Consider the following 12,298-nt stretch of genomic DNA (forward strand, 5'->3'; position numbering starts at 1 on the left):
CCACTCAAGAAGTGAAAGACATATTTTCGTAGATGTAGCTTTAAGAATTCTTTCATAATGAGATATTTTCAAAACATTTCGTCCCCTTAGGGGATGAATTTCCAAAAACTCTGTAAAACGTATTATTTTAATTTTCAACCGAGAAGTCAAATAGCAAGTTTCGTAGCTGTAGCTGAAAATGACAAAACTTTCAGACATTATTTCATCCCATACGGGCTAAATTTTCAGAAATGCTGAAACACGTATTTCTTAGTTTTTGAGTGAGAAACCAAATATCAATTTTCGTAGGCCTAGCTTCAAAATTGCCTTTATGACTTATACTCAGGAAACCTCTCCTTCCCTGTTTCACCCCCTACGGAATTGAATTTCGGAAAATGATACCTACACCTACAGTACAACAATCTTTCCAAATTTAAAGTTTCTGTCCTTCGCAATTTGAGCTGCACAGTAATGAGTCAGTGAGTGAGTCAGTCAGTCGGGCCACTGCAGAGATTTCACTGGCATTTTATCCAGCTTGCAATTGTCCACACCTATCAAGTTGACCTAAACTTTATTGCAGGTTAGATTAAGTTGTAGACAAAATTTTTATTTAGCAAAAATATTCTAAAACTAAAAGTGAAAAATATAATATTTTACAGGTTAATATACTCAATTAAGTGTGTGAAGTATATCACCCGACATGGCGTAAATATCTGGTAAAAATTTAGTCTCTTTCACAGGTGTATCATTGGATTAAATGGTACCTGCATTTGAAGAAGTGTCTTAGATCATTTCTAATTGTTTTTTTTAATAAAGAATAGGTCCAAAAGTGTTCAAAATAATTGCAAATTCTTTAGAAAATGTTTTGCACTAACAGTGATAAACTGCAAAATTTCAAACATACACAAACAATTACTGCAACGTATGAGTAGGCCTTGATTTTCACAAAATATGGAGCTCACTATAGTCCATATGTACTATGCTTTGATCTAACTCATCGACTCCTACCCGTGTTCCCTCGATATGCGCTTAATCAAGCTTGCTGTCAGTCAGTTTCTGCATATCTTTAAATACAACCACTTAACTTCTCCCATCTGAATGCTTTCTGCACTCAGCAAATTCCCCTACCTCCTCGTCCTATTTTGACATGTCCTTAAATTCTATAGATGCCACAGAAATTACCTCCAACCACGCTGTTATTTCACCTTATATTACAAATATCAGCGCATTCCACAGACAATAAATTTGCTCTCCCAGACAGTTGATCTGTTCTCCCAACGAAACTTCTGCAGCCCCAGCCCACCACCCCCAAAAAAATAATGAAATGCATGCTGACGTCTGACATGCCTGCTTGATATAACCCACTCACGCACTCTGTCCCCCCCTCCCCCCAAAAAAAAAAATAATAATGAAATGCATGCTGATATCTGACATTCCTGCAAGATGTAACCCACTCACACACTCTATTCTTCCTTATATCAGTTTCCCTCCTCCTTTTCCATGTTTACCTTTTCTTGCCTCTACATAATCATCGTCTTCCCTCCATCCTTTTTACTCCATCACAGCTCAAACGCTGCCATCATACTCCTCCAAATACCACATAATTCTCATGTTCGAATGTCCGAAACATCTTTCCCATGTCCAAGTCGTACAATTTAGTATAGTACATTGATGTTCGTCATTTTTGTTACAAGAGTAAATCCTCATAAGGTCTTTAAAGACAACAAACAGACTTTGATATCATCTTTGTGAAAATTTTTTAAAGATTAAAAAATAGAAGTATCTCTCACTTAAATAATTTAAAATTTTTTCTGTACGTTTACAAGTGCATTTCGACGACGAGCATCAAATGTACATCTACCATCGGAACGAAGGCACTGAAATTACAATTAAAAGCGCGCGCGTGTACACACACACACACACACACAGACACACACACACACACACACACACACACACACACACACACACACACACACACACACACACACACACACATTGAAGACTTTATTGTAAACAAAATCTAAATCACGAATGGTGAAAGGGAATTGGTAAACAATACCCAGCAGTGCTTTAACGTGGTATCAATCACAGTAGCTTTCAATCCCCCATTTTATTTCGTAATTTACCATTTTAACTGCACTATCAGTGTGATATTTTGACTAAAGTGAACTTTTCTTGTGATTGGAGGGGGAAAATGGGTGCTTGGACTAATGTCCTTTACTGACGCTGAAAAATTGCAGTAGGCCATCGTATTTGGCGTAAAATGTCAAAAACCTTTCGAATCCGGTTTACTGTTGCATCGACTGTGAAGATAAGCACAGTTGCAGTTGAAAATATTTGAGTGTTGTGAAAAGGTATAGGCAATCTTTTGCGTGATTGTCATATATTCGGAAACCGTCATCACTTTCACATTACTTTATTGCCAAAATGAAAAGCGAGATTACAGGTTGTCGTTGATGAAATCGATGAAGGCGGAGACCCTGGTGCAACCGGATGGAGCGCCCTCGTAGCCGCATATGGAGTAAGCCCACTGGGCCACGCCTATCAACACCCCGTCTTGCACCAAAGGTCCACCAGAGTCACCCTGCAAGTCAACATCACACGGTACCACATTCAGCAACAAAATACAGACGCGCTAAAAGTTGCGCTGCCCGTAAATCTCATGTACGATACAACTAGTGAAATATCTGGCTTCAGTGATTAGCTTCCTGCCAGGAGAAACTAATCACAGAGTCGTAGAAAACCGTGAAATTACTTACATCTATAGCAGGTCTGTTTAATAGTTTTTTTGTTAAACATACTTTAAGAGATATTCCGTTACATCGGTTTAATCAAATTACAACTATTCTTCTTTTCGTCACACAATGAAAATATGAGAACATCATGTAACGTATAACTACTGTTCCAAATATCACTGTCTTTTACGAGCTGTATGATACATATACAAAGATTTTTATTTATACCAAAAGTTGGTATAAATGTATGTCGATTATCTACTGAACAACAAATGAAAGCAGGTGCACATGAGTCAGTACTTATTATCATATACTGATTTTTACGATATTACGGAGTTTTCCACATGTAACCTTCTTCTTTGTGGGATAAAAATAGAGGGTTCTCATTTTCTTAAAGGATTGAATTCTTTCCTAAAGTATTTTGTTACAAAATTTACTTACTCTCTATAATTTGTATACACGACAAATTCAAGACAAACGGTGCATACGAGTATGCGCAAATCGTGAAGTTAGGCTAACATATGCCTTATTCGTGGTAAACTGATTGTGAATTCATGACACTCAGCTAATCACATTCCACTCCATAGTAGATTGTGTACATGACACAGGATCAAACACAAAAAAATGAGATAAATTAACGTGACATATTTGAGAAAAATACTCAAATAACGACACTGTCTGGTTTGAGGCTTACAAAATATCCACTTTACACGTGTTGAAAATTGAACACAATTCGTCCTGTGCTGTCTTCAATTACAAAACGTACTTCACAAATGTCGGAATTCGTAAAATAGTCATGATTTTTTATTTGGCAGTGCAACTACATTTGTGATATACTGATAAAATCTGTAAAGAGAATTGTAACTCGGCAAATCGTGTTCGAAATAATCGGTGATGATACTGAAAACAGTTTTCAGTATTAATGACGGACTGGCAACGAAAATCGACGATAAACGATTACAGAAATACTGGTAACAATCTAAATTACTTTTTACCAGTCGTCGTAAAATCTGATCTTCAACTGTAGGTGACACAATTAATTCGCATATAGCAGCACTGAAAGTTGAACAAGGCCCTGGGAGTAGACGACATTCCGTGAGATCTACTGATAGCCTTGGGAGAGCCATCCATGACAACGAGAACGTAATAATTACAATTCCGAAGAGAGCAGATGCTGACAGGTGTCAATATTACCGAACTATAGCTTAATAAGTTATGCTTACACTATACTAATATTAATTATTTACAGAAGAATGGAAAAACTGGAAGAAGCCGATCTCGGGGAAGATGCAGGAACAGGCGAGGCAATGCTGACACTACGATTAAGTTAACTTAAAACAAACCCACTTTTACAGCGTTTGTAGACTTAGAGAAAGCTTTTGACAATCTTGAGTGGGATACACTTTCTACTACATGGACATAACCACAAGCCTGTTATAAGATGGAAGGGGCATGGAATGGAACAAGCGGTTGATAAGGGATTCAGACAGGTTTTCAGCTTATCCCTATGTTATTCAGTCTCCACATTAAGCAAGTACTAAACGAAACCAAAGAAATATTTGGAGTAGGGATTAAAACTCAGGGAGAAGAAATAAAAATTTTGAGATTTGCCGACGACAATGTAATTCTCTCAGAGACAGGGAAGGACTAGCAAGAGCAGCTGAACAGAATGGAAAGTGCTCTGAAAGGAGGATGTAAGATAAATATCAACAAACGCAAAAAAAAGTACAATGGAATGTAGTCGAATGAAACCAGGTGATGCTGAAGAAATTAGATTGGGAAACGAGACTCTAGATGTGGTGTATGACTTCCGCTATTTGGGCATCACAATAACTGGTCATGGCCACGGTAGAGAGGATATAAAATGTGGACTGGCAATGGCAAGAAAGGAGTTTGTAAAGAAAAGAAATTTGCTAATATTGAATAAAAATTAAAGTATTCAGAAATTTTTTTTGACGGTATTCCTTTCGAGTGTAGACTTGCAGGGAACTGAATCAAGGATGACCAACAGTTTAGACAAGAAGAGAAAAGATGCTTTTGAAATATGGTGCTAAGAAAGAATGCAGAAGATTAGATGGGTAGGTCACGTGACAAATGAGGAGGTACTGAGTAGAATTGGTGACGCAAGAAATTTGTGGAGCATATTGACTAAACGAAAGGCTCGGTTGATATGACACGCTCTGAGATACCAAGAGATCACAAGTATACACACATCAAAAAAAGTTTTATTTCACCTCGGTTCCGAGAGTTCCGGCACCTGTACAAAAAAATTGGAATAGAGATCAACACAAACATCATTTCTCCTCCTTTTTATTGATTGTGAAAGCCACACATTGCATGGTGTACCACCATACAGTGAGACCTTCAGAGGTGGTGGTCCAAACTGCTGTAAACACCGGTACCCCTAATATCCAGTAGCACGTCATCTTGCATTGATGCATGCCTGTACTCGTCGCGGCATACTATCCACAAGTTGATCAATTCGCTGTTGGTCCAGATTGTCCCTCTCCTCAACGGCGATTCGGCGTAGATCCCTCGAAGTGGTTGGTGGATCACGTTGCCTATAAACAGCCCTTTTCAATTCATCCCAGACATGTTCAATAGGGTTCATGTCTGGAGAACATCCTGGCCTGTCTAGTCGAGATGTCATTATCCCGAAAGAAGCCATTCGCAAGGTTTGCACGATGGGCGTGCAAATTGTCGTCCATGGAGACGAATGCCTCGTCAATATGCTGCCGATTTGATTGCACTATCGGTCGGAGGACGGCATTCACGTATCGTACAGCCGTTACGGCGACTTCCATGACCACCAGCGGCGTGCGTCGGCCCCAAATAATGCCACCCCAAAACAGCAGGCAACCTCCACCTGCCTACACTCGCTGGACAGTGTTTCTAAGGCGCCCAGCCTGACCGGGTTGCCTCGAAACACATCTGGCTGAAGGCATATGCGACACTCATCGGTGAAGAGAACGTGGTGCCGATCCTGAGTGGTTCACTCGGCTTGTTGTTGGGCCCATCTGTAATGCGCTGCGTAGTGTCGTGGTTGCAAAGATGGACTTCGCCATGGACGTCGGGAGTGAAGTTGCGCACAGTTTGAGTCGTAACACGACGTCCTGTGGCTGCACGAAAAGCATTTTTCAACATGGTGGCGTTGCTGCCAGGGTTCCTCCTGGCCATAATCCGTAGGTAGCGGTCTTCCACTGCCCTTGGGCTCCTGAGAGTGGCATGTCATCGATAGTTCCTGTCTCTTTGTATCTCCTCCATGTTCGGACAACATCGCTTTGGTTCACTCCAAGATGCGTGGATACTTCCCTTGTCGAGAGCTATTCCTGGCACAAAGTAACAATGCGGACGCGATCGAACGACGGTATTGATCGTCTACGCATGGTTGAACTACAGACAACACGAGCCGTGTTCCTCCTTCCTGGTGGAATGACTGGAACTGTTCGGCTGTTGGACCCCCTCCGTCTAATAGGCGCTGCTCATACATGGTTGTTTATATCTATGGGCGGGTTTAGTGCCATCTCTGAATAGTCAAAGGGGTCTGTCTGTGATACAATATCCACAGTCAACGTCTACCTCCAGGAGTTTTGGGAACCGGGGTGATGCAAGTGCAATACTTTTTTTGATGTTTTAATTAAAATAGGAAGTGCAGTGAAGTTACAGAGAAATAACTTGGCAGTAAATATGAAGAAATCGAAGAAGTAGCCGCAGCAAGACCTGATTTAGCCTACGAAAAAGTCAAGACTGTCGGAGATATAAAAAACAGGAGTTCTTCGAAAACGCAAAGGAGAGAGGGGAGAGGTGGCCTCTATGAGGAGGAGGAAGAACTTTCTGCTGACATAAAAGATTCTGTGTGTATCGATTGGGAAAACATCCAGTATTAGAGTCTGCGTTTGACAGAGCTATGGAAGTATTGCGTTCATACAAGACAGAAGGGATAGTTCTGAGCGTTTAACATGTACGTAACAAGTGTCAAGGAAAGGATCATGCTCTGCACTCGTTGGTAGGGCACCGCGACTTGTACACGTCCACCGCGGCGCTCGGCGGTGACAGCACCAAGCTACGACACCTGAAGATGGGCGCATAAGAGCCCGAAACCGGCCGTGTGGTATAAGATAATCTTACAACTGCAGCAGTACTTTCAACGTCTGGTATTTTCAGACGATGAGAACGTTCACACAGCAGTTCTCGAATATTTCGTGATGGAGGGGCAGCGTTCCGACGCCGAGGAATTGAACGATTGGCAGTACGTTCCTTCCTGTCTTTAGAGAGACTTGTTGATTAAGTTGAAAAATAATGGCATGTATCTGTGTCTTTTTGAAGTTTGGCGCAGCATTTGATAAAACTGTGGACACTACTTTGTATGTAGGGTAACGACAGCCGAAATATTCCATTATTTGAATGAAGAAGTCCGCTGCGGCTATTGGAATTCTCTTTCGGAGAACACGGGCGGTTGTGGAAAGTAAATTTCCGACTTCAGGTGCTTCACTGAACATAAAGGAATAAAAGAACTTATCAGAAATTTAGCCATGCCATGGGACGGCCAAGTGTAAGGGGCGTTCAAAAAGAAACGGGCCGGAGACAGAATTACAGAAACGATTACCTGTATGCTGTCCGCCCCCGGTAGCTGAGTGGTCAGCGTGACGGAATGTCAACCCTAAGGGCCCGGGTTCGACTCCCGGCTGGGTCGGAGATTTTCTCCGCTCAGGGACTGGGTGTTGTGTTGTCCTAATCATCATCATTTCATCCCCATCGACGCTCAGATCGCCGAAGTAGCGTCAACTCGAAAGACCTGCACTAGGCGAACGGTCTACCCGACGGGAGGTCCTAGTCACACGACATTTCATTTCATTTTCACCTGTATGTTAAAAGTATTGACGATAGCTTTTGAGACACTTGTCTGACTGTGACACAAGGCGGTGAATGGCTGTCTCATCAAATTCCCGGGGCTGCGATGTTAACCAGTTGCGCACGTACAGCTGGACGTCGTCGTCCGAGGTGAATCGTTTGCCTATTAGAGCCTTTTTAAGGGGACCATATATGGCGCAATCACAGGGAGAGAGTTTCGGACTCTATGGGGGGCGGCCGAGAACCCTTCATTGGAATTTCTGCAGGAGTGTCCGCGAATGTTTTGACCGTAGGAGGCTTTGCATTGTCGTGGAACAGAAGAACCCCACGGTTGAGATTGCCTCGTCGTTTTGATTTGATCGCTTGGAGAAGGGTGGTCAAGGTTTGCAAGTAACGCTGGGCATACACTGTTGTCCCGTGTTGCAGGAAGTGAATCAGAAGGGGGCCATCTTGGTCAAAGAAGAGCGTCAGCATAACCTTTCCTGCACTAGTGTGGATGGCCTTGGCTTTTTTTGGTTGTCGTGACCCTGGATGCTTCCAATGGAGACTTTTTCGTTTCGATTCTGGTTCGAAGTGATGACACCACGACTCGCCTCCAGCCTCCACTCGTGCCAGGAACGCATTCCCTTCCCGAGCATAGCGCTGCAGATGCTTAAGACAGTGGGCCATTCGAAATGCTTCTTGGTGTGGATGTGGGGCACCTATTGGCACACACTTTGTGCATGATGGTGTGGCCACTTTCGACGCTCAATCTGACCATTGCGGCTCTGGCTTTCACTGTCACTCGGCGGTCGTTGGTAATGAGTGCATCCACCAGCTGGACGACGTCAGGGGTAATGCAGTGTGGTGCTCCAGACTGTGCATCATCGGCTAACGACACCCGTTCTTCGGTGAAGTGCTAGTGCCATTCGTTGACCCTTGCAAGGGACATGCAGTGATCGCCGTACATTCGTCGATGAATGTCCGTCCCTCCTACTCCTTCCGCTGTTAGAGAACAAACAATACCTCTTTGCTCTTCTGTTGACGCCTCCATGTCACTGTTTGCAATGTCACTGGCAGCTTTGGACGATTGATACATGCTGCTGCTAGCTCTGTAAAGTCACGTGACGTGCACACGCTCCCTCTAGCGATGGGATGTGAACTTCCACGCTCTGGTCGGAACCACAACTCGGTACACACACCACGATATTACCTTCCTGTGCCGCCCGGATTGGCCGAGCGGTTCTAGGCGCTACAGCCTGGAACCGCGCGACCGCTACGGTCGCAGGTTCGAATCCTGCCTCGGGCATGGATGTGTGTGATGTCCTTAGGTTAGTTAGGTTTAAGTAGTTCTAAGTTCTAGGGGACTGATGACCTCAGAAGTTAAGTCCCATGGTACTCAGAGCCATTTGAACCATTACCCTCCTGTAACCGATTAGCACATTCCAGACTTCGGCTCGTTTCTTTTTGAACGCCCCTAATACGAGACACAAGCGATAAGATCTGTCTACCTACAGTCAAAATACTGAAGGTTCTGTTTAAACCGGATAAAGCCATCCAAAACATTTACGAGGTATTTAAAACTTCTGTCACACGAATGTGCGAGCGTCTGTGATAAAATGTAATGAGGGCTAAGGCCATTTACAACTTAAAAAAGAATAATTATAATAAAAGTTATGAAAATACCTAGAAAAACGCAGCGTTTGTAACATTAAAATAGTAACTGTTGTGAATAGTGTCACAGTGTACATCCACTGCAGACAGCCTGGGGAGGAAGCTTTGGTGCTGCCGGCGCCAACTGAGCGCTTTCTGTAGCGAGGCCTGGGCGGGAAGCACCGGGAGAAAAAGGGCGAAGTTCTAAGTATTTTAGAATAATTGGAGATTTTTCGAGCATTGAGAAGAGCCCGAGAAATTACCCCCAACTACCAGACGGATTTACGTCACAGAAACGTCCAAGCCAATTTTGATTATTTAAGTGGGCGACGTTATCCAGTTTTTGGTTTTTTCTTTATGTGAAAGGCTTTTCATTTGTGAAAACAATTTTATTAAGTGCATTGAAATGCTTGAAGACACTGGTATCAATCTTTGCGCCGCCGCACACAGGTGTGCCATGAATGTCCGCCTGGGAAGTCGTCCATTTGGTTCGTAGTGGTAAAGAAGGCAGTTGCGGGAATTACGTTTGTAGCGCCAGTTTGTGTGGCGTCGGAAGAAGTCCCCTGGAGATGTTGGCCAGCCTGTGTAAACCGTCATAATCTCGATGTTGAAGTATCGCATGTTGCACTTGTGACGTTTGAGTTTTCAACCAGTTTTTGTCATATTGGAATTTTGTGATCAAGCCTGATAAGGACGACAAACTAAGGAAAAGTTTTTTAATTTGCCAAGCGAATGTTAAACGCAATAGCCCGCTGAGGGCAACAAGGAAAGTAGTAAACGCTAGTGTAGAAAATAGTTACTTAGATATTGGTTTCAGGTGACCTGTTGTGAACAATGAAGAGCGTCCAGAGTGTGATTTGCGTTTGAAAGTACTTTATAGTGAATATCTGCTGCCTAGCAAATAAAGCAGTCGTTTCGAAAGTGTTCATAAGAAAGACGTGGTGAAACCAAGAGAATATTTTTCTAGAAAACTGAGTCAAGGGAAAGAACAAAAGTCATCATTCCCTAAGCGGGCGAAAATCTCGAGTAAAACACTTCTAGCGCCCTACAATGTACATAGCTTACTGAGCAGCAGAATGTAAGAAAGCCCTGAACTATTGCAGATAAATTAGTTCTACCGTGTGCTGTTCACATAATGCCCCGTAGATGGCAGAACAGCTTTTGCCCATTCCTTTGTCTGACACTACAATTAGTCATCGAATTCAAGATTTAGGAGAGGATCTTCACGAACAAGTTATAAAAATGATTAGATGAAGGGAATCTGGTTTGCAGCTTGATGAGGCCATTGATAGTAACAGAGATGCTCATTTAATTTTTTCATGACAGAAAATCAAATTAACTCAGTCCACTGTGTTGGAGTGTATATTGACGGTACACAATCCATGACCGGGCTTTACGGTGGTATACAAGCATCTACCCGCATCAGAGCTCCTCATTTTATGCGTAGTAATTGCATTATCTATGGAGATCCACTTGCTTCGCAACATATAAGTATTGATGAGAATCGAACAATGCACACTGTAATGAATGTGGTGATCTTTATTAAAACTCGTCTTCAAAAAGCTAGATTTTTTGAGTCAAATTTGTCACGATACGGGGGCAGAACATACATCTCTCTTATTTTATACAAGCATTCACTGGCTTTCCAGGGGAAATGTATTATCATGCATTTTTTAACTCAAGCTATGAAGCTATTCTCACCCGGAAGAAGAAAATCTTATCAGGAATAAGTGTTTTTAGACAATGACTTTCTACATAAGATCGCATATTTATTTCACATATTTGTGAAGTTAATGAATAATTCTGCGCAAGGAAGTGAAAATAGTTTCATTTGGCATACTGACATAGTTTCAGCCTTCCAAAACAAGCTGCTGCTTTGGAACAGAAAAATGAGCGACGGAGGAAAAATGGACTACTTTCCATGTTTGAAGCATTTTATAAGTGGCAATGAAATAAGTGTAACTGCAGATATTTTTCTATAAGTGAAAGACATTTAACTGAATTTCGCGTTCATTTAAAAAGATATTTTCCTGAGAATGTGGCATGTTTCAGTGGGTTCAGAATCTCTTCAGTAATGATTGTCCATCTGAGTTCAAAACTGTGGAAGAGAAAGGGTTGATAGCACATTCATCAGATTCTACACTAAAGATTTTATTTTTCTTCCATGACATTGCCGTCATTTTGGTATTCAATAAGGAAAAGGTTCCCAAGCTTGTGGAATAAAGTCCTGAAGGTATTGATTTCCTTAGCAACTTCCAATCTTTGGGAGAGTGGTTTACAGCAGTGGATGACATTAAAACCGAATACAAATCAAGACTTTGTGAGGAGATAGAGATTAATGTGGCTGTATCTTATTTAGCGCCAAATTTTGACGACTTGTGTAACAAAAATCAAGCTCCGGTGCCGCACTGAGTGAGTAGTATTTTTATTCGTAACTTTTTCATTAAGTATTTCATTTTGTAGAAGGTATTTTACAGGGGGACCAACGACATAGTTGGTCAAGTGAGCCACGAACTCTGAAAGGTTGGAAACCAATGGTTCAAGATGATCGATATTCTTAGTGGAGTGGATATAACCCGTTAGAAAATTTAGATAACTAATATTGAGTACAATAACCAAGAGGGGAGAGAGTTCAAGAAGAAAGTAATCGGATTAAAAAGGGCATAACGCAGGAATATTTTCTGTGATGTACAACATGTACGATGGAATGCAGAAGCAGTTTGGAAAAAAAAATGATAAATTAAGAAGTGGAATTAAATTCAGTTATAATGAATATGAATGATTAGAATCGCCCATAAGATTACTCTACTCTGTGTTAGTGAAGAAAACTTATGGCAACTAGAGAATGCGTCCACTGAGCACAGAACCTGAACTGAAAACGCATAAGGTAGACAGAGGAACGGAGAGATGAGTTGCAGAAATGAAATATACAAGAAACTCAGTATAAAAATTGGGTACCATATACTAGACAAAGTGAAGGAATGCTACTACTTTTACTTTTGAAGTGAAATGTCGCAAGACGGACGATGCAGGTGAATAAAAGAAGCAGACTTACACAGGCAAGGAGGGAAATACTTGGGTAAAAACAAAAAAAAGAG

General features: G+C 41.8%; 1 protein-coding gene across 1 annotated transcript in view; it reads right to left on the reverse strand.

Annotated features, from left to right (window-relative positions):
• Positions 1-2,382: 2,382 nt before the first annotated feature.
• LOC126234782 (trypsin-1-like) overlaps positions 2,383-12,298 on the reverse strand; it is a 41,084-nt gene continuing 31,168 nt past the window's right edge. Inside the window, exon 7 of the mRNA XM_049943531.1 lies at positions 2,383-2,566. Within this exon, the coding sequence (XP_049799488.1) occupies positions 2,423-2,566 (144 nt within the window). The 3' untranslated portion in view covers positions 2,383-2,422. The remainder of the gene's footprint in view (positions 2,567-12,298) is intronic.

The sequence above is a fragment of the Schistocerca nitens genome, chromosome 2 (genome assembly GCF_023898315.1).
Source record: "Schistocerca nitens isolate TAMUIC-IGC-003100 chromosome 2, iqSchNite1.1, whole genome shotgun sequence".
Taxonomy (NCBI): domain Eukaryota; kingdom Metazoa; phylum Arthropoda; class Insecta; order Orthoptera; family Acrididae; genus Schistocerca; species Schistocerca nitens.